Source organism: Fusarium solani (assembly GCF_023522795.1).
Source record: "Fusarium solani strain SB1 chromosome Unknown bctg00000000, whole genome shotgun sequence".
Taxonomy (NCBI): Eukaryota; Fungi; Ascomycota; class Sordariomycetes; order Hypocreales; family Nectriaceae; genus Fusarium; species Fusarium solani.
In genome coordinates, this window is record NW_027072157.1 from 4,330,192 (window position 1) to 4,352,306 (window position 22,115).

The 22,115-nt window shown below is 53.1% G+C and overlaps 6 protein-coding genes across 6 annotated transcripts; 2 read left to right on the forward strand and 4 right to left on the reverse strand.

The window, feature by feature from the left end:
* Positions 1–8,634: 8,634 nt before the first annotated feature.
* On the reverse strand, positions 8,635–9,774 carry MRS44_001368 (uncharacterized protein; the record flags this gene model as incomplete). Its single annotated transcript, XM_065623667.1, has 4 exons — positions 8,635–8,669; positions 8,723–8,926; positions 8,988–9,307; positions 9,422–9,774. 4 exons carry the CDS (start codon positions 9,772–9,774, stop codon positions 8,635–8,637), a joined length of 912 nt encoding a protein of 303 aa, XP_065480103.1.
* Positions 9,775–10,362: 588 nt separating this feature from the next.
* On the reverse strand, positions 10,363–11,400 carry MRS44_001369 (uncharacterized protein; the record flags this gene model as incomplete). The annotated part of the gene is made up of 1 exon (XM_046274924.2): positions 10,363–11,400. The coding sequence occupies one exon, from the start codon at positions 11,398–11,400 to the stop codon at positions 10,363–10,365; it is 1,038 nt and encodes a 345-aa protein (XP_046138365.2).
* A 199-nt stretch (positions 11,401–11,599) lies between these two features.
* Positions 11,600–12,326, forward strand: MRS44_001370 (uncharacterized protein; the record flags this gene model as incomplete). Its single annotated transcript, XM_065623668.1, has 3 exons — positions 11,600–11,666; positions 11,766–11,917; positions 12,084–12,326. 3 exons carry the CDS (start codon positions 11,600–11,602, stop codon positions 12,324–12,326), a joined length of 462 nt encoding a protein of 153 aa, XP_065480104.1.
* Positions 12,327–12,584: 258 nt separating this feature from the next.
* MRS44_001371 (uncharacterized protein) lies at positions 12,585–12,923 on the reverse strand (the record flags this gene model as incomplete). Its single annotated transcript, XM_065623669.1, has 1 exon — positions 12,585–12,923. One exon carries the CDS (start codon positions 12,921–12,923, stop codon positions 12,585–12,587), a length of 339 nt encoding a protein of 112 aa, XP_065480105.1.
* A 1,685-nt stretch (positions 12,924–14,608) lies between these two features.
* On the forward strand, positions 14,609–17,053 carry MRS44_001372 (uncharacterized protein; the record flags this gene model as incomplete). The annotated part of the gene is made up of 1 exon (XM_046270534.1): positions 14,609–17,053. One exon carries the CDS (start codon positions 14,609–14,611, stop codon positions 17,051–17,053), a length of 2,445 nt encoding a protein of 814 aa, XP_046138363.1.
* An 850-nt stretch (positions 17,054–17,903) lies between these two features.
* MRS44_001373 (uncharacterized protein) lies at positions 17,904–19,733 on the reverse strand (the record flags this gene model as incomplete). The annotated part of the gene is made up of 3 exons (XM_046270515.1): positions 17,904–19,376; positions 19,438–19,521; positions 19,590–19,733. 3 exons carry the CDS (start codon positions 19,731–19,733, stop codon positions 17,904–17,906), a joined length of 1,701 nt encoding a protein of 566 aa, XP_046138362.1.
* Between the last annotated feature and the right edge of the window lie 2,382 nt (positions 19,734–22,115).

Below are 22,115 nucleotides of genomic sequence, written 5' to 3' on the forward strand. Positions count from 1 at the left end.
CTAATCGTATCATAATTCGCAACTGGTGGCCCTTGGTAGTGCTCCTCGTAGTGCCCGTCGTTGCGCTACGGTTGCCGCACTGGCCTGGTTGCGGTCCTGGACACAAGGCAACCCAGCCCAGGCAACAAAGGCTCGGCTGAGTGGCTGGCTTGGCTGCCGAGTCGTCCAAGGTGCGTGCAGTGCGTCAATGCTGAGTGATTGTGATTGTATCTCTATGAACAAGGGACGGGTCCTCTTGTGAGCGTCTCCGAGCCAACCAAGGCTTCCTTTCTTCTTCCGAGTCGCCGGCCTCAAACTTCCAAGGCAACTCGACTCAAGCAGGATGCAAGTTTCAATTCTCCCTCACCCTCACATCCAGCCAGCTCCAGCACCGACAAATGTGACGTATGGCAACCTGGCTTGTGGGGGACGCCGAGCCGTCACTGGGGCAGGCGTTGAAGTTTAGTGCTCGGAGCCCTGTAGGATGTGACCACTTAAGCCGGGCCTAGTGTGAGCCCCCGCATTCGCTGAGAGCAGAGTTGCCAATGGACGGACCGGGATCTATTGAGCCTATTGGTAGGATTGCGGATGCTGCTTTCGTTGCTCTCTAGAAATGAGACTCAAAGGTTTCGGACCCTTTCATGCTCTGTGCCCTCCGAGTTCATGCTGTGTAAGACCAGCAGTTCCTGTTTGCGAAAAGAGCCGCAATCTTTCCATTCCGATACCCGAAGAGTCGGCTGTCCTCTTTACGAGGACCGGTGAGGCACAGCGTCCTCCCGATCCCCGTAGGTTTCCATTTTTTTCTTTGGCCTGTGGTTGTCAACTCCCAATGGTGCCCTGGCAACACGGGTCACGCCGCAGCGGAATGCCCAAGCAGCGGCAGGGCCTGCACTGCATCAGACTTGCAGACCTAGCCACCTCGAGTGCCATGGTCATGCTGTCACTCAGGCTGTTGTCGATTCCAATCGCGTGCCCCTGTTGGATGGCTGGTACATACGTCAGGATGTGCAAGCACTTTAAAGCCCGTCCGGAGAGTCACGAATTTCACACGCTCCGCTCCGCCCAGCCCAGCCCCGATGTAGGAACAGCGTTTCGACGGGTGGAATACGGTGTCAAAGTCTAGCCATCGTAGCACCTTGTATCGTATCTCAGCCGCCTTGTCCTTGCTGTGACTGCTGCAGAGTTGAGCGTGTCACCTCCCGCGTCGGAGGAGTTGCTTAATTCTGGCGTCAACCTGTCCTGTGCTGTCCTTGCTGGGATCCAATGCATCGTCCCCTCGCCTCGAATGTGTTGCCGCGTCGTCCACAGCCTCCGCCTCTATCGCACGAATGACGCCCATGCCGAGACACTCCTTGCTGCGGATGCTGACGCCGTTGCCTGCAAATTCTATCTAGACCCTTAACCTCAATCAACCCCGTCCCTGCGCGGCGCTCCCCAACCCCGTTGCCCAAGAGCGTGTCTTGCCTCTGAGCGACATAGACGCCCCAGAGACGCGCGGGTTTTCGTGATGATTTGCAGCTCGCAACACGTCCCACGTACATGGGTTGCTACGAGACGCGTGAGATGGCAGCCACCGACAGGGTAAAGTGTGAAGTGAGGGGACAATGGAAAAGAAGTAAAAAAAAATTATCATCTACGCCCACCGCCCCGTTGAGGCAGGCCAGCAAATTGGAGTCTTGTGCGATCCGCATCGGGCGCTCCATTCCCTTGCAGGCCCCTCCGTCGCCATTTTCTCTGCAACGAGGCTGTCACCGTCACCAAGAGAATTCTTCTCCCTGGCGGATGCTGCGGTTTCTTCCACTTCATCTTTACGTACGCAGGGACCACGCAGAGGAAAGGATCAGCTTAATTAAGCTGGGTCCGACCACGGTGGGCTCCAGCTAAAAAGGCGCCCCCAAGTCCCGTCGCCTGAGACAAGAGGCAACGGAGGATGCTGCCCCTCGAATTATCAAAAGCGCGGCTGTCGTTGGCTGGCTTGTTCCTCTTCCGCACTCCATCGAACCCATCCGAGACCGTGGACAATGACGCCCTTGCTCTCCCCTCCGAGGACCGACGGGGCGTCGGCCGCGACAAGCGGATGTGACTAATCCAAGTGGTTCCTGGGTGGAATTTCTTGTTTGTTTCTTGCATCTGACCCGCGACGATGCATCCACTCCAAGATGAAGAATTGAAAAGATCTCTCGTCCCCAACCACGCTGCAAATTGAGGTTCCAGAAGTTTGACTCGACTCGACTCCATCTTCCTCCACTTGCACTTGCACAAAACTGACGCGGGTGCACGTGCCTAGCGCCTCCATCTTGTCCACGCTAAGCGCGCCATGTTCGAGAAGCCTTCCACAGGGTGGGGCTTCCCGCGGAAGTGACGACACCAACTCCTTGCTTCAAAGCGAGATGAGGCTGAATCGCAATCTCTTGAGGCTGGTATCCCCCACAAGCCACGGCGCGCCATCTTCAGGGTCCAGTTTTCCCTGTGCCTTTATTATGTCTTGTTCTTATACACGCTGTATTCGATGAATACCGTTTTGTGTCTCCTCTGGTTATGCTAATGCAGGGCAGGGTGTTCCTGCCGGCGGTGGGAAACCCGGCAAAACTGCCCCAGAGGCCCAGACTCTTGCGGCTCCATCCCTCGCTTCTTCACCACGGCGACGCCCATGACCAGGACCAAGACTAACTGGATCCATGACGCCTCGACGAGGACCCATTCCTCCGATGGACTCATGCAAGACGATGGGAAAAAATCCCAGAGAAAAAAGTTGAGCCCACCCGATCGTCTACCTGCTACTGCATCTCAAGGTCGCATACATATGCGGAGAAGAAGACACCGCCCTCGAAGTTTCTGCATTGGCAGGACAATGATGAGAAAATTTCTGTCTTTCCCCTCACTTGGGATACAGCCTTTACTTTAAATGACCATTTCACCCTCGTCCCCCGACTCGTTTCCGTGGTGAGTGCCGCAAGCGCCGGGCTTGGCCTTCGGTCCTTTGACAAACGGCCCCAGATCCAGGCTCCTCCGGACCCGGACACGAGGGAACTCGGCATTCCACCCCTCGGCCCCTCTCCACTGTAGGAGGGGTCGGAGAGGGATAAAAAATTCGATTCTCGCGGCGGTGAAACTATCCTCGGCAAACGTTGAGAAACACATCGCATTTCTTCTCGAAAGGCCGAAAAAAAAGCTTCACTTGAACATCTTGTGATGGCTTGTGTCGTTGCTGATTCAACTGGTTTCAGCCCTAGGGTCTGGTGGACCACGGACAAGGGCCGAGCCTCCCAACAGCCATCAACCTGATACTCGTTTCCTTATGCTGACGTTGTCACTTTGCTATTTCCTGATGGTCGCCGTCAACCAATGCGTTGCTGTGGTTGGGGATGGATTGCTTCCTTGAGGGTTGTTGCTTGGCCTTCAACTCGCTCGGTGGGCTTCCCAATTGAGTCAACATGAGAACTGATTATCATGGATGTTTTTCTCGACCTGAGGAAGCGAGATTTGCCCGCGAATGCCCAATGCTTGGTCAGCGAGTTGCTAATATCAATACCAGAATTACCGGCCTTCATTTTCCCGTTCAGAAAGGAGAGCTCTTCGCAACAGTTGCTTCAGACAGAAGTTGCTCAGCCGTGTGTCAGTCACCTCAGGGTAGCCACTAGGACAGCTTCAGACACAACAGTTACACGACGCACACCTAGCCGGTCCTAGGTTCGTGGGGATGCAAGTAAGCGGCGCTATTGGTCAATGCCGCCATCTGATCAGCCGGTTTGCGATGATGCGGGCGTACAAGTGTGCGACACGGCCATGTTGAGAAATCCAATGCGCTCTTACTCACACGAGCGCCGGCTGCGGTTCCATGGCACTTGAAACCTCCCCGCATCTCACATGTCTGAGAAACTCCAATGCCCTGACTGTCAGCCCAAGGGCCCTGGGTTACCGAGTGGTCCCTTTGGCAAAACGTCAATGCTTGTGACTTGCAGCAAGGATGTTACCGGGGACGAAAGGAGCGTTGGTGATGGATATTCTCCACGACTGGTCATGTTTGACAATCCCGTGACCAAAATCCGTCTCATCCAAGAAGATGCGCAGGCATTCATCGCCAGTCATGATGTTGCCACAAGCGGTGGAGTCACGGGCGCGCGACATGATCCTGGACGAAAACAACAAACAACAAAAACAACATGGAGATAACGGAGTCAAGCACCGAGTGGGATAGCTTCGGCACCGGAACGAGCAAGAGGCGATCTATCAGTTGCAGAACAGGGTGGGATTCGCTGACGGAGAACCCACGATCTTGGGATCTCCAAGCCAAGAGGCCGTCCAGTGAGAGCGCACCAAGGAGGCTTGGCCACAGCTAAAAGCATTCACCATGACGCCGAGCTGCATTCAATGGTTCCTCTGCGAGGTCCGACCCCTGGCCTCTTTGGGCCTTTGGGCCCTCTAGCCGCCAAAAACGTTTGGCTAAACTGGCTTGATGATGGCAGGAGGCCCTAGAGGCCCCAGGAACTGTCAGCTGGAGGTGGGAGGCTGTGAGGATGGCCATCGCCGAGCGGCCTATCAGCGGCCAGAATTGACATGTCGGTTGTTGACGCGAACAGGTCCTCCACAGATCTACTGTGGCTATTGCATGCATGTGGACGCTTCTGTCGGTCGCACTCGTCATGTCTATTTTGATGGCATTTACAGGCGAACATGGGATATTCGGGCAAGGCGATGAGCAGCATGTCATTCAATGGATCCATGATGCATCAAACAATCAACAGCCTCAAGTTTCCAACCCCAGCTCTTCTCGGCTGCTACCGGGACATGCTCCAGCTGTCGGAAACATTGTTCTCCAGAAGCTCTGACCGAGGGCGCGCTACGCAGTCAGAGAGGAGAAAAAAATGGCATTATCTCTGTCGCGGCTGGCGGACGATTGCGCTGGGCAAACAGGGCATGGCCTTGCTCGGTGCTCAATGGTGAGATTGGATCGTGAGCTGTGGTTGGCCTGCTATACAGCTCGCCCATGTTTGCTTTTTCCCTCTCGAGACACCAAGCCGGGAACTTGCTGGCCTAAGCAGGAGCTGGAATCTCCAGCATCAGCCACCAAGGGCCTAGGCGAGGCCGAAGGGGCGCATCTCACAAAGAAGTCTCACCAGCTCCCCACAAGCCTTCTGATCAAGGGTCCCTGGAAGCCCTGGTTATTATTCACAAGCCCATCTGCGTCCCATCACCAACAAGGCTCTTGTCAGCTCCCAGAAGCCGCGGATGAGCCTCCCAATCGGGGACATGGCTGATGAGCCTTTGGCGATCTGGGTTTCGCAAGGTTCCCTGACCGGGGACCCTGTCTAGGGCCAGGCTCGTGCGGCGGTCATACGGATTCGTCGCCCTGGTTCATCCCCGCAAGTTTTTTGCTGCTGGGCCAGCAGCATGTGGGGTTTTTCTTGTTCGGGAGAGGCAAAGAGAGAGAGAGTCAAGGGCTTGAGTATCAAGAATGCTGAGTGAGGGGAGAGAACCGCCTGGGCCTTGGAGGTGAACTCAATGTGGAAGATGCCATCTGTTGAGAGTTGAGTTGCCGGTTGAGGCATTAGATGGCATCTCCATGTTGACATGGCATGGCGCAATAGCAAGTTGCTATGTTTGATGGTCAAGTTCATTAGCATGGTGAACTGACCAGCACCTAACGCAGCCTCGACTGAGACTTGAGACAACTGGACTAGCTTGCGAGCCGAACCAGGCCAGGCCAGGCCAGGTACCTGCTTGTACCTCGCCCATCTTCCCGATACCTTACCCACTGATGGGAGGATGTTTCGCGTGTCAGCCCGCTCGGGGCTCCTCTCCTGCGTATCACCAGAGCATAAGGTCGACCTCATCCTGCCGGTTCTAGTGGACGACTCCCCATGTCGATTCAACAACTCTAATCGGTGCGATGTAACCAGAGCTCCTGTTCCAGAGGTGCCGAAGGACCGAGGCACGCAGAGTCCAGCCTCAATTGGCCGCCCGTGGTTCGTCAATTCAGCTTCCAAAACAGAACGATGGGCTTGCTGTTTTGGGTCAACGAGATGCTCAAAGCAAGGCTGCCTTGCTGTCTGGCACGCGGGCTGTTGGAACGGCTGCTGACACCACCATGACGCCTTTCCGCTAGGGCATTTGTTGACAAGACTCCATATTTTGTCGTCGCCCGTTGACATGCATCTCGTCTACGTACGTACGCTGCGCTCCGCTGCGAGCCGCGCCACGATGCGAGCGAAGCATGCATGGATCTAGGCCGCCAAGACGAGGCCGTAAACAGGTTTATCCTATCCTGTTCCACATGGATCTTCTTCTCCGGCACAACAAATAAACAACAGGAAAAAGAAAACCGTGAGCAGTTTTTATCAAGCATCATCCATCGGGAGATGGGATATCCGAAGAGTTCTCGGTGGTGCCAAATTCTCCGATAGGGTCCGATTTCCCCTCCCGTTGACAACGCCGAGCGCCCTGTTTGATTTCGGTTCAGCCTCTCAGACGTCGAGGAACCTTGCTTCTTGGTTTTGCTGCGTTGGTGCCGGGGGTTCGATGTTTTCAGCCCTTGATCCCGGAGGGCAATGACCGGCCCAATCGATGAGGACGAGAGGGCCACGCTATCGACAAGTCGAGGGATTGCATCTTGACGCCGTCTTTTCTTTTCTTGGGTGATGGTTCGGGCAGTTATCTGGTATTCCATATTTGGAAATTCTCCTACTGACAGGCGGGAGCTGAAACGTATGCGCGAAGAGACCTACAGGCAATCTCCCATCCTTGCCCTTGGGACACCATCAATACAGGACCCGCCCGAGGGAGAATCCCTCGTGTCTATCGGCGATTGCATCGTCGATTACTCCCGCCAAGGGATACGAAATCTTAAAAATCTGCCCACGACGGTCTGTTCTCGGGGGACGTGAAATCAGAGGCTGGGACCGCCAAACGACGTCGGCAGCCAAGAACCACGCGTGCGATTGCAATCTCGGTCATCCGCTGTCCCTATCCTTGAGAGCTCAAAGAATGAGAGTGACACTGATCCGGTTTGCTCTTGTCCTGCACGCGCTGCGCTACGTTGGTGGGCAATCATGGTGGCTGCATACAGTCATCTCGCTCACCCTGGCCGTTCAACCCCTGACGATTGGCAGCCGTCCCTTTAGATAGGGCTGCCAGCACAGCGAGATGCGTATGTATATCCTCGCCCGGCTTTGCTGGGCAGATTCGTACGTTGAAAACATGCGTCGTCGACTTCTCACGAGCCGCTGCGCGACGTTACACACATCGTCGGTACCACGCGAACCGCGGGCATCCCTTAGGAGAGTGTGCAATCAACTGGCAGACCCCCCTGGTGAACTCGTCAACGGGGCCTGGCATCGGATGGCTCATGGTGCTACGGCACAGCGCCGCGAAGAGGAAAGAAGCAATTCGCTGCTCGAGGCCGGGGCAAGCGAGACGAAGACGGGTCAACGCTCCGGGCCGCGGGTGGCCCGTCGAGCGCCTGCCGGGGGCCGTAGGTCCTCCCTTCATCTATTGATCTCTTTGGATGGGGATATGAAGTTATGCTGTTTGTTGTTGCTGTTCAGGCGCCCCTGTCGTGACCTCCGGCCTGCCCATCGAGATGCAGGGCCTCCCGAGTTGCATTTTCCCTTTCCCGGGGGTGAAACTTGACAAGAGAGGAAGGCCAAGATCCAACAGGATCATCAGGTCAGTCAGCGTTGCAGTCCTGAGACCGGTCAGCAAGGGTTTCGACCCATCCAATTGCCCGCCGCTGCAGGTCTTTCAGCTCGACCCGGACTGCGGCCACTTTCCCAAACCGTTCGTGGCGACTGGATGCGCCGTGTGGCAGAGCTGTCGTGGCGCCAGTAGACAAGTGTAGATGCTCAGGTCCAAGTAACAGGTGTGTGTGATGGACGCCTCGTGCATGATTTGACAGGTGCTTAAAGGGGGTTGTTGCTTCTCCTGACATGACATCTTTGTAGATTGCCAGAGTGGGAGATACATGATTTGAAGGCCATGTGACGGTAGCAGGACGTTGCAAGCGTCAACTTACTGCGTAACGCTCTTTATCGTTTCAACTTGCATCTTGGTGTGTAGGCATCTGACCCGTGATTCGTCGGCAGATATTCATCATCTTGGGTTGTATTGCATACCTGATAGACAGAACAAGTTTACAAGTTGCGAGATTAGCGATCGTGCTTTATCAGTGCTTGTTGCAACGACTGGCCCTTGAGTCAAGTGCTGTGTATTGCGGAATGGCTCTTGGCTATGCTCTATAGAACCTAAGGGGCATCATTTGGGGACATTGTCAGGGGATACTTGAGAGCACATGTAACTGATTGTCCGAGGAACCTGCTTATCTGCCTTCAATAGACATGCCCTCTCAAGGTGTTTAGTTATCCAAGATAGATGGGTGAAATAAGTAGCTTGCATAGCAATCTTGGATTTGATAGGTATTGAATCCTTTATCGAGTTTCGTGAGAGTCAAGGTGTCTGGAGTTGATCCAGGATGATGCTTCGTCTCAACCTTTAGCTCAGATAAGACTAAGGCGATGCTTTGTTGACAGTTATGTGTGAGTAGGAAATGTATTACTGCTACTGTAATAGCTTTAAACAATGAACTACTCTTACACCGGATCCCCTTTCTTCATGGCACCTTGAAACGTTGGTATAGCCGTCATGCTCGCTCTATGGTCCCTATAGCACCTTTTGCAGCTGGTTCTTGTCCTTGACTGGGAGAAAACGTCAGCATGGTTGCCAGAATAATGAGAGTTAGGCCACTTACACCGTATAGTCATGAGAGTAGCCATGCCTCCTGAACTGGTGGCTGTGGACTGAGCTAGACTCGGCGTTGTGACGCTCTGGGTCCTGTTCGCAAAACCCGCCCAGCCATTCGACATACGAGGAAGGATAGGGTTTCCCATGTATTGCGTCTTGGAGGAACTGGCAGATGTCTCCTCTCTAGTTTTGACAAAACCACCTCCATTGGCTTGTCAGCACCACGACAGGCACGATGAACGAGATGAGGTTGATGGCGAAGGTCGACGCACCGGATGGCATTGGGGTGAGGACTGGGATCTCCGGGGAAGGACTCGGAGTCACTTCAGTCGAGGTGTCTGTCGCAACTGGAGTCGTTTCTGCCCCTGAATTGCCAGTTGAGGAGGAAGTGCCCGTAGCAGTTGGTGTGCCCTTCAGGATGTGCGGATCAACGCTCGTCGTCTCGCAAGTGTCGATGTAATCAGCAACTACTGACGCAAAGTTCTCGTCATATTCGGCTTTCGACTCCTCTTGTATCTGATACAAGCCCAAGACGCAGTCGGAGCATCTCTGGTACCCGAACTTCCCAGCCTCTCTCGAATCCACCCATTCTCTAAGCAGGTCATAGCAGAATCTTCCCGTCTCTCTGCTCCTTGGTTAGTCTTGTCTCAAAAGCGCACTTGGAGGGGGTTCATCTTACGGGTCGACTAGGCAGAGCTTGTTATACCTGTCAATAAACTCGTTGATGTTGTCCGTGCCCGTAAAGTTGCTGCCATCAGGCCAGTGGACGATGTTGCTCTCCACCGGACACGCCTTTTGTATGTCCTTTTTGAACTGGACGAGGGAGCTGTAACATGTGGCAGTGCAGATCTTGGTCGCTTGCTCGACCGACGGCGTGATGTTTTCAGGTCCATATCGAGCAAGTAGCGTATCGCAGTCGAGAACCTTGTTCAAGGCTGCTTTGCATGTCGGCGTGATGCCCTCAGAGGGACGAAAGTCGTAGTCGTATTTGTATTCGGGGAGCTGCTGGGCAGTTGCCGTACCCAGCAGCGAGGCAAAGAGTATTTGAAAGTAATGCATCTTGGTTCTTGACGATTTGATCTCTCTGGGGTGAACCGACGTGAAATACTTATGTATTTGCTGGTGTTTCATGTATAAACATGCCAAGAGGATTGTGGCTCGAGCAGGAGTTAGAACCAACAACTCACAACCAACACTCGCTATTATTGGACTTTGCAGACATTTGAGATTAAAACGTCGTCTAGAATATGTAAAGTGTTTCAAGGGGTCGGTATTTCATCCTCATTGTGCCTAGTGTGTTAGTAGCACCAGCTTCGTGATTTATACCTAGCACACATGCGTGAAAGAAAATGAGATACTAAAATACATAAAATATAAGAAAAATACTAAAAGTAACTAAATCGAATATTCAAAGATTTGTGACATTATTGCCTATTATTATATCATATTTAGACCACAACTCGGCTATAAAGCGAATACTCTTTGTTAGGTTAACTGAGCGCAGCCGTCCTGGTGTCTTAAGTTTTTTTTACGACCGCGTGCTGGTTGAAACATTTTGCGATGTTAACTCGAGGAGTATCAAGAGAAACATTTTCTGAGAATACGTGATAAGAAGTTGAATGTCAATAATAATTCCCATGTATCCATTCATATATCTAGAAACTTGAACATAGGAAACATCTCATCAACATGCCAGTGAGACGATCTTTCATACACCTCTATGAGACGGTTGAGCGGCAGCTGGTCGATACCAGAGAAGAACTTCCGACTTGACCCATCAAAGTAGCCTGTCTCACAGTTTGGCTCGTCTGGGTAACTCCAATTACGACAGATGATCTTGACACTGACCTTGCGAAGTGCTCGATCGTCCTCCTTGGGGTTGATGGGGAATTTGAAGGCTGCCAGCTCGTTGATCTTGGCTTCGTCTAGAACAATGCAAAAATTGAGTCGACTGTTTCCAGGGGGTCTGTTGAGGTTGTCGTGGTAGTATCGAGCACGGTTTGCATCTGGGTCGTAGTCGTCATCCCAGAGATGTAAGCTCCTTACATACGCGTTGAACTCTTCTCTGACACGGTCGTCCGAGGCATCTTCGAGTAGCTCCTTGTTCTCAAACAAATCCAACTTGAATCTCTTAAAGGCCTCCTGTCCAAATGCAGCAAATTCAGGACTGGTGTTTTCGCGAAAGTAGCGGTCTACGACCTTGACCATCATCGACACTGCTGAATCCAGGCTCTTCTGAGCCTCTTTCGAGTAGCTTGTGACAAAGATGCAAAACCCCCAGGTCATTTCGGGTGTGAATTCATCTTCATTGCGGAAATCGGTTTGACCGTCAGAGATTACGTGGTCAAGAAACTCGCGGACAGCTTGATCCCGCGACTCCGAATGGCAGCGTTGACCACTATAGTCGGGCACGACGAGGTCTTCCTCCAACTCTTCGATGGATTGGACAGTCTGGTGGATGTCAGGGGAAGCGCCTGGGCCGACAGACCGAACATCAAAGTGACGTTCTCTCGGGACTGGGCGAATGTCGAGGGTGGCATCTGGTCTAGGGAGTTTGGGAACGGGGTTCCCTGCACGCCCGCGGCCCGTCATTGTGTAGGTGCAATTAATGAAGTTGAAGAGAGAAGAAGGGCCACGTTGAGGATTAAGAATGGTGCCACAAGTTGGTAGATAAACAGAGTCCATGTTAACCCTGCTCTGTTGCCTACTGCCCCACCTTTTCGAGGTTCAGTGCGTACCAACAACTCTATAGTTCGGTCGCTTAAGATCCTTCGAAGAGCCGAGTTGTCTACTTTGAAGTTATCTGATTGAATCTGATAGCATTGATGGCTGTGTGTCTGTGTTGAGTGGTGCTGGGCCTTGTGTAGGCGAAGCTAGCCTGGGCATGATAGGACAACCAATCAAGTCTCGAACTGCGATACTTCAAGTCAAGCGTACTCCATACTACCCTTGTATGCTGAAGCCTATCAACACATGTCACCAAGGTAGTATGGGTCATTCTCGGGGTCGTCTTGACTGTATACACATTCCTGATCGACTGCCGCGGGTAGGTTGTATCAGGCACCTTGCTGGGTTGGAGAAGAAGGAGTCACAACGCATCGGCTACGGCAAATGGAAGAGAGTCGTCGAGCTGCATGCGTTCTTCGGCACGCTGTACAGCGCCGAGGAGTTCGAGACGATTTTTACCTGGCTCAAGAACTGGGTATTGGTTGAGAAGTCAACAAAACAAGCTTAAGTTCGATGATTCTCTGGACATGGATTAGACACTTGACTAACTCTTGCCGAGGCATGTGGGTAGAGATGTTCACAACTGTCAAGCGACATCTTGACTAGGACTACGCTGTTAAGACTGGGACTACGCTGTCAAGACTGAGAAGAAGCTCCCCCCAGGTGGCAAGCTGGACTGGAAATGGGTGCTCAGCCACTGTGATGGTGCGTACGAGTCCAGCAAGTGGGTTCAGTTTCGTATCAAGATCAGGGAGATTGCGACGCGCCCCCGGCTCCAGGTTCAGAAGACCGCTGCTGAGGAGGAGGACATTCTCACCTTCGACGATGATGACGAGGTGTTTATCCCAGAGATTCTTGCCTACCCAATCACATTATTCTCATAATCCATCCTGCCCTTCAAATCCTTCTTCCTATCCGCTCACCACTAAACATAACCATCCTGCTTCGTCTCATCGCCACCACCACCGGAACCCATATCAGTTCCAGGTAACTTGGGCAGCCTCGCCTCCAGCTCCGAGTGTTTTGTCAAGACGACCTCCTTTGACACCCCATTAGCCAATGGATAGGTTAGGATTCAGGTTATGGTTAGGATGGGGTTATGATTCGGGTTATGGTTGGTTAGGGTTATGGTTAGGATGAGTCTATGATTGGTTCTTGACTGTATACACTCCGTCCACGGTCACGACATGATTGTTCTCTCGGAAGTATTGGAGAAAGTGCTGGAATACCTTGGACTTGATGAGATCAGCTTCGCCGTCATCTCCCTCCTGGACCTGATTGTTTTCCTTGGAGCCAGTGTCGGGAGGGGCGGTGTCAATGTCGCCAATGACGAAAAGAGCGCCGATCTGTCTGGTGATGCCGACGCAGATACGGTTCCCATTTGCGATAAACAGGGGACCAGTCTCGCTAGTCACACACAGCACGAGGACGACGATGACCCTCGCGTCCTTGGAAAGAATCGGCTGTATTGACAGTGACATGGGCGAGGGCGGTGAGACCAGAAGACTTGTCTTTGAGTGTTTGTTGCAGGCGATGCAGGTTGGCGCGATATGGGCTGATGATTATAAACTAGGTAGGTAGGTCGTCGGGATGCGTCGAATGGCAGGGCTGTCATAGATATAAAGTCTCCCAAGAACATGTCCCTCCCTGTCTTCCTCGATTGCAGGAACTCCTTCTGCGAATATGACGGGCGTTCTCGCATCAATGACCAGCAGAACCTCGTCGAGGTTGAACTTGTTCACAAGCTAATCGTCGACTGTTCCTTAACTGCTGAAGCCAATCATTTCCCATGCTCAGTCCTGGGCTACAGAGGTATAAGTTAACTCCGACTTAAGGTATCACTACTAGATATAAAATATCACTCGACACGGACATTAGCAACAAAACTAATAGATGACTGTAAATTAACTATCTCGGGCCTCTATGACAGTCTTTATGCCGTTCCTGCATAATCGATCTTGGGAGGTATAGGGATCGTTTTATACATGTAGGGGTGTTTATCGATACGTGTGGTTGGTGCAATCGGGTGCAAGCTGAAACCAGATAGATCCTGCACGTAGGGTATCATGACGTCTCGGGTCTCACCGGGCACATGTCTTGCATAATTCCATGGCAAGAGGGTGATTAGCATTCACGGGGTCCGGAAACATATACGGTGTGATGGTGTCCAACCACGGAGGTCAGGAAATAAATAGGACACCAGAACGGCGCAGAAGATCTAACTCTTATTAAAACTTAGGACTAAATTTATTTAAATATATAAAAAGAATATCATCAGTTAATTACGATTTTGGATCTTTTTTCTTTATTCTTTTATTAATTTTATTCTACCTTATAATTACTCTTAGGGAAGGATAAACTAAGGTAGATTTCTCTTCTGGTGTCTCGTTTTTTTCCTTGACCCGAGTGCCAACGTTGCCGGGGCAGAACTTATGGGATCAGCAACTTGGCATCAGCGTCATTCAAGTCTGGCCTGCATCCGAGGGAATTCCAAGCGAGGAGACAGACGAGTCACTGTTGACCTGGCATTGCAGGCGGGACCAGTCGTACGACTACTGGGCAACGTCGTGGAGAAGGATATCGGTGGGCTTCCTTGCTTTTTCCCTGTACGGATAGACAAGCAGCAGGCGGTGGAGACACGAGAATGATCCGAGATGTAAGAAACAGCCTGACTTGAGTTAATATCAGTACAACAGCTGACTTTGACCGCAGTATGTTTTGATCTTCAAGTTAGACAGAGTTGATCGTCATGTGTAGGGTGCACGAGACAGTCTGTCAACCGTCTACCCCGCTGTAGGGCTCAGAAACAGTGGCTCCCCCCTGTCGCCGTCGGGGCGTTGACGCCTGAAAGCTGGAGCCGTTGTGGGCCAAAAAGCCCCGAACAACCGAGACGAACCCACTGAGGTTTAGCGGAAGGAGGGTCCGGCGTCAACCTCTCCCGACCCAACATCAACCCACCTGCAACCGGGCGACTAATGGACGGCACCGCGCGAGGGGCACCATGATCCATCCATCCATGGCCGTCGTCGTGATTGGCGAATTCCCCATCTTCTCGTCCATCAGGCCGTCAGTCCGGGCGGTGACATTTTGCTGCTCTTGTTTATCTTGAGGCGTACGCCGCCCATGGAGAGCTGGCTTCTCCAAAACACCACTCGACCGCATCACCATGACCGACTCCCGAGAGCGCGCAAACCTCCGTGTTCCTCGTGCCCGGCCCGGCGTCACCAGAAGCCCCTCCACCCGCTCCTCGGCCGCCTTTGAAGACTTTCGGCCCCCCCCAGGCGGCCCCGCTGGTTCTCAGGCCCTCCGCGGGAATTCCTCCAGGATCTCTCTCAATTCTCTCAATGAGCAGTTTGCGTCTACGCGCCAAGAGTATGAGCTGTGGGACGACGATGGGAGCTCGGTTTATGAACGCTTGACCAACGCATCTGAAGCGGGGGACCCCGAGACCGGCGAAAAGATCCTCATGAGTTCAGCCGATGGATTTGGGCTGCTATACCATGCAGACGAAGCCCCGTCTGGCCCAGGATTGTCTTATTGGGACTACTACGATATTCTCTGTCTTCCTCGAGACGGCAAAGAGTTGTCACAAGAGCAGATTCGAAGTGCTTACTACCGCCTCTTCCTCCTCTTTTATCCCGATAGCTATCCGGAGCATCTTCGACCAATTGCTCGCCAGCAATTCCTCCGCGCACAGGAAGCCTTCGAGACACTGATTGATCCCATCCGCCGAGCGCAGTACGACCTGGACCATTTCCTACATGTCGAAGACGCTCGAAGGGCATCATCAGAGTACGAAACAGCTTTTAAGGAAGCTGTCCGGAACCGCGTTCAGAATGGCATCCAGACGAGCTCCGATTTGGGTATCCGGTTGGACGCATCGAGGTCCTCCATAGACCACTCGGGCCCTCGACTGCTGGACTTTGCTCTCAGCCATTCCGTGACGGTGGACATACCCTCCCTGCGCAAGCTAGTACAGCCTCAAGTCTCGCGGTTAGAGCGCTTAGCGTCGAGCAAGCAGCAGCAAGCAGTGGTTGATGGGCCTTTTCAACCCACAGTCGAGGTGGCCACGCCGACTTTGACCGTATCTGGATCTACATACGGTATTGCAGGAGATTCGTCTATGCTGCCGACGACACTATTATATGATCGATACCAGCCGCTTCTGCCCTTGACGATTCCTAGGAACCGCCTCATCCAGCTCGTCGAGAATCGACTTTCTCCATTGGTAACTCTACGATACAGACAAGAGTTCCTGAACCGCTCGCCTATATCATCACCAGACAAGTTCAGATGGGTCAAGACCGCCATCGAGCTCGAGTCTGATATCCTGCCTGAGTTCTCAGCCACTAGCCGGCTCTACCACCAATTCACCCTCCCCAATGTCTCAGAGCCAACCACCCTCGAGTATAGCATACAGTCTTCCCGACATGAGCCTCCTACTCAACCACGAATTACCCTCGGACTTCACCAGAAGCTGTACCATGGCACGGGATTCCTGCGTGCGGATAGTGGTGATTGGGTGTTTGGTTCTGGCCACTCCGGCTGGTTCTCCGACTTCTCAAGGATGAACCCCAACATGTTTAGTGCCGAGTCTCCTCTGAAGACGTCCCCTACTTTGGAACTGGGCTTCCGAACGGGGTCTTCGGAGCGAGTTCCAGTGCCAGGCTCCTCAGACTCGCCTGGTAGCGAGAGTGGCATCAGGGGTCTTGACCATGAACTCAACTCTTCCTGTAACCACGGAACTTGGGCTATCTCTGCCTCGGCCACACCTACTTCGGCTGCAGGTCTCCTACGATATAGCAAAGACCTCGATCTCCCCTTTCAAACTTCCTCGACATCTCTGGACCCTGGAACGCCCTCGTCCGCCCGTGTGGAAGTTGAGCTCTGCTCCAACACCTTCCAGGACCGATACCTCGCCCTCCGCAATCTCTGGTCTGTCGGTCGTTTTGCCCGCATCGGTCTAGAGCTTGGCATCAGCCTTCACAACCTCCACCTCTCAGTCTATTGGTCCCGACTTGGCCAGCGCCTCAGCGTGCCACTTCTTATCGCCCCGCGTGCCCTTGTCGGACCAAGTGTCATCTTCTGGGCTGGCGCACTACCTTTTGTTGGTCTTGCTGCGCTTGAACTTGGCCTTGACCATCGCCGCCGTCGAAGACGTTCTTCGCGTTCTCGTCGACGCGCGGCGAGAGCAGAGGCTGCTACTGGAAAAGCCAACATGGTCACCGCCCGACATCGCTACGAGGCCGACAACGTCACCGTGCTCCTCGCCCAAGCTGTCGAGGGCCGACAGAAGCGCCAGATGACCCTCGGCGGGCTCGTCATCGTCAGTGCCAAGTACGGTGTCCCCAGCGAAGACGGTACGCTCTCGACAGGCGAGCAGGTCGCCGACGTCACCATCGGACTGGCTGCTCTCGTCGACGACTCACCCGACGCCAGCGGACCAGCTCTATCCATCCCCCGAGGGGTGCGCAAGAGCCGACTTCCGGGATTCTGGGACCCTGCCCCGGGCCGTGACAAGGTTCTCCGAGTTGAGTATTCGTTCCGAGGAGTTGCGGACGTGATTGAGGTTGGCGGCCGCGAGGAGCTGATACTCCCGCCTCAGGCGTAAACTTACGGATGTTCACGTTATTAGTATTTTCCGACTTTATGCCACCCAAAATGGGGATCAAAATATCACAATCGAAGTCTCAATAAGTTCAACAGTAGAGGCTTCGTGCCCAAGCCTAATGACTCAATAGACTCAGGCTCATCAGGCTTGGGTATGAAGCCTCTATTATTGAACTTATTGAGACTTCAACTGTGGTATTTTGATCCCTTTTTTGGGTGGTATAATCATGTGTAATGAAGAAGTAAACGAAACGACATGACTGCATGATATGAGCTTCGTGGGGATTGGAAGAGGGTATAGATGGCGGCTTCGGATTTCTTTGGTAGCACAGCCAGATCCGACGATAGAAATATTATCAATGATAGCTATCAGCAGGAAAGACGTTGAATATGTAACCAGGAACAAGGGGTCAGCCAACTCTTTCATCCGAACTCTGTTGCACTGATACGGACTGACGTGATACCAACTCGTGAGTCATGTGTAACATGTGCGAGGTTGAACTTGACCTACCTCTAGACCAAGCATCACAATTCACGGAGATCCTAGGCATGGGACAAAGAGAATAGATTGATGCAATAACGCTGTCTTTATCGTACATGACACCATCCCTCTAATCCAGGCACAAAACAAACACCTTGTGCGCAGTGTCGCCCAACCAACTTTGGTCCTCCAGTGAGGACTCATGTGTTCATACCATAGAAACGCCTAACCCACTTTTTGTTTGTCAAGGAAATAAATTATTGGTATAGAAAACGTAATGAGAGAAAACCAAGGCTCAGTTGGTATAGACATGACCAATTATCCCCTTGTTAACTGAAAACACCGAGACTGCCGTCTTGACAAAAGTCCATTAATGCTCATGTCTATGAGGACTGCTTTGGCTGTGTGACGAGTCACTTGCTCGACGAATCGAAGAACCCCTGGACGAGGCTTCTCTACTCGGGCAGCAGCCCTGGGCCTGGCAGTCGTCGATGCACTCGAGCAGGCAAGCGTCACCCTTAATGCCGTCAAAAGTGCCATCGAGGGTAAGAGCTTGAGCGTCTGCGTCGTGCCGGTGCTTCTGGTCGAAGCAGAACTCGGGCTGGATGGTGGCGCTGTGGATGCCGAAGCCGTGGAGACACTTCCTGGCCCGGCGAGCCAGCTCCATGTACTTCTCACCACTATGCGAGTCGATGGGGAAAGAGACCTGGATATGCATGCTGGCGACGAGCTTCGTGTCGGAGAGCTGCCAGACGTGAATGTGATGGCAGGTAATAACACCGGGGAGTGCCTCAATATCCTGGCGAATCTCGGGAATGCTGATGTGCTCAGGGGTAGCCTGGAGCAGGACTCGTGCGGTACCGCGTGTGAGAGGAATGCAAGTCTTGAGAATGATGGCGGTGATGAACAGAGAGACAGCGGGATCGGCATACACCTTTCCAGGCCAGTCGGTAAGCCAGATGATCAGAGCGGTAGCCATAACACCAATGTTGCCGAGCATATCACCGATGACGTGAAGAATCATGGCGTTCATACCCATGTCGTCGTGACTGTGGCCATGGCTGCTCTTCTTGCCGGGCTGCTTGGGCAGAGTGTGGTGGTGACCGTTGTGAACGCTCGAGTCTCGGCGTCGTCGGGGGGAGTGAGAATGAGAATGAGATTGGACAAGAGTCGTCTGCGTGGTATTGACAAGAGAACCGGCATTCCTAGGGACACCCTTGAGAAGAGGCGATTCCTCGGTCGCCTCCTCATCCATAAGAGGGGTCTCCGAATCAACTTCACTGTCGCTGGGAGACTCTCCCATTGTTGCGGCAATGATATCCTGTCGGAAGCTTGCCGGGTGAATGCTAATATCTTCGAAGTTGGAGAATCGCGAATGTCCACTCCTACTGGATCGGCGATAATGTCGGCCCCTCGAATGCGTGGAATGTCGGTTGCTGGTGCTGGACTCCTCCCTAGTGTGACGATGCTCAGTCGCGCGGCGGACAACGACCTCGGGAGGGACGTCGCCGGCATCTTCGTGGCTATGGTATCCGGCATGGCCTTCCTCTTCGTCGTGAGCGTGGCTGTGCGAGTGGCCGTGAGCATGATCGTGTCCGTCGTGGTCGTGGTCGTGGTCGTGGTCGTGTCCACCAGGTCCGTGAGAATGGCCGTGGCCGCCGAGAACAAAGAAGCCGACAAAGTTGGAAAAGAGACCGGCGCTGCCGACAATGAGCATGAGCTGGGGGTTGTCGATCTCGGGAGGCTCAATGAATCGGGTCAGGGCTTCGAGGACGATGGAGACGCAGAGGGCGATGAGGAAGACGGCGTTGAAGAAGGCACCTAGAATCTCGGCGCGAACCCACTACAGGCGCATGTTAGCTATGGACATTGAGGCGCGGGCTTTGAGGCGTTTAGGGACCTACACCAAAGGTAAACTGGTCGGTTGAGACCTTTTGGGATGCCTTGACAGCCCAGAGGCCGATAACCAGGGAGATGATGTCATTGAGCTGCGTGGAACGTTAGTAGATGGGCCAAAAGCCAATTCACTCGTGAAAGAGCGCGCGAATTGACTGACCATGTGGAAGGCATCGGCCATGAGGGCCAGCGAGTGGGCGAGGAAACCGGTAACGAGCTCGAGCAGGAAGAAGGCTGTGTCAATTGCGATCATGACCTTGATCCTGGTGCTCTTGGACCAGGCCATCTTCTCGAGGATACCCATGGCGAAGGATGATGAAGGCGCCAAGGTCGGCGCCGAGTGTACTGAGGCGATTAAAGATGGATGGAGAAGGAGAGGATGGAGGGGAACCGATGGTTTCGTTCGCGGGCGGAGGCGAGGGTGAAGGCGGAGATTTCAGTGGTTTGCGATGACGGAATGCGACAGTGGAGGCCGATGGCCCTGGGCCAGGGATGGAGGGCGTCCAAGGGGCACCAGAAAGGCCAGGGGCGAGGAATGTCTCGGGGTGAATACGGGAGGAAATTGGCGAGGCGATACTGAGCGATAAGCAATTAACTATCCGGGAGAAAGAAGAGAAAGAAGAGGATGTATGCAAGATGCAACGCAGCAATAAAAGACGCCTCGGGGACGAGGGATGTAAGAAGGAAGAAGAAAGGGCTTAGCAAGAAAGAAGGTGTTTATTAGAGAAAGCTGAGATAATAGAACCAACGGGTGGCAAAGCTAAAAAGGCACCCGGGCCAGCAAACAGGTGAAGATCCTTTTTCAGAGGACGAGACCGAAAAGAAACAAAGCCGAGACTCGATCGGGAAGTACCCGCCCTACGCCCTTGTTAATGCGGCAGAGGGAAAAGAGAAGAGTCTTAGCAGCATCGAGACACGGCTACCACTAGTTTAGTAGCCTCTTTAGCACCGAAAAATGTCTTGTTCTTCCCTGCCGGCACCCGGTTAGAATTTGGGACCTGCGAACCGCGTCAGAGAATGTAGCATCACGAACGAAAAAGTGCCGTGTAAAGCTGTGAGTACATACGCGGGCGTTACGCACGTCATGCACGCACCATCAGTTGATCTGCTGCCCCTTGCCAAATGCAACCTTTCCTTCCTTCTGTTCCCTTGCCTTTTCCCTTTTCCCTTGCCGCCTTGTCCGACAGGGGCGTAGGGGCGCTCCTGTGGTGACCTCCATCAGGTAGCTAGCTCAATTGAGGCCCCTTGTGGCTCTCCCGATTGTCCAGTGACGGGCCCTGCTCGTCGATAAAAGTTCAGCTCCAGGGTTCACTTTTCACTACCAGCCCGCCCGGTTCGGCCCATCCATTCCTCTTTCTGACAGCTTTGTCTTGAAGATGTATCTATCATGGCGGCCTGAAGAGATTGCGCAGCAGAGACAAGACACGCAGCCGTGCCGATGCATGCGCCTAAGTCTACTGCAGGACCTCTTCTCGGCAGAACCATGCCCTCGAATCAAAGCCTGTCCTACAAGACACTCGGTGGCACAGAGACGCCTGGCCAAAGGGTGGAGATGCCTTCCCGTTGCACCAACGCTTCCTCGTCGGTTCGGGACGGATCCATCTCTTCCCGGTCACCTGTTCTGTTCCCACCAACTCCAGCTCCGGCTTCGGGAGGATTCGTTGCAGAGTGTTACTCTTGAGTGACCTTGTGCGATGGATGGCGAAAAGGAAGGATCTGGAGACAATCTACAGACAATCTCGAGCCCTGAGATGGCCATCGTTCCTCTCGGAGATTTAACATGTTACGTACTGCAGTGGTAAGCTGCTCATGTCGCGATGATCAATCTTTAGTCCTACCTACGTCAGTGCCCACAGCCAACCTGTCTCGTCTGGCGCAGAATACTGCTATTGGATCCGCGAGCTTTGGATCCCCCATCCGAGCGTCTTTTCATCGAAGCGGCTCCAAAATTGTCAAGATTGATAAGGATCTGATAATGCATCAGGTGGGCAAGCGATTGCGATTCCGGAAGGGTCTCTACGGAACGGATACTCAGATCGACGTTACCCTGGCAGGCTCCATCCATATCGAACCACATTAATTCCGTCGCCCCAACAGTTATCCCGGCGGTTCTCTGTATTCCGTTTACAAGCCCGTATTCGGAATTGTCGTGGCTCTGGCTTACATTTGACGCGCCTTGGGCACAGAGTAAGACGCGGGGTGTAGGAGACAGCCGCACACGAAACATGGTGCTTCCATGGCCTTGAAGTAACATTGATGATATTCAATGGTTTGTTTGCCGACATCCAAGACTCCAGGCTGGACAGACATACCCAGGCACCAATTGTATATTCACCAGCCAAACGAACCAGTATGGATCTAGTTACAATACTACTCGTTGAATCTAGGCAGCGTGAGCTGGGTTTGTATAGGTACCTTGGCGCGCATTGAATTGGGCCTCGATCTCGATCCATCACTTGCTGGATACCTGGGGTAGGCAGGTAATGCCGAGTCACTTCTCCCCTCTGTCATTCTTTGCTTGTGCTCATAGACACCCGGCTCCTTGCACCATCTTATTACATCCAGCCACCGCTCAGAAACTCAGCCCCAGCCACTAATCATCTGCATGGCGCTGTATCTTCTTCTTGATTCGATCATCTCCCTGCAAAGTGCAGTTCCCGAGTCCTTTGAGGATGCCTCACCCAGG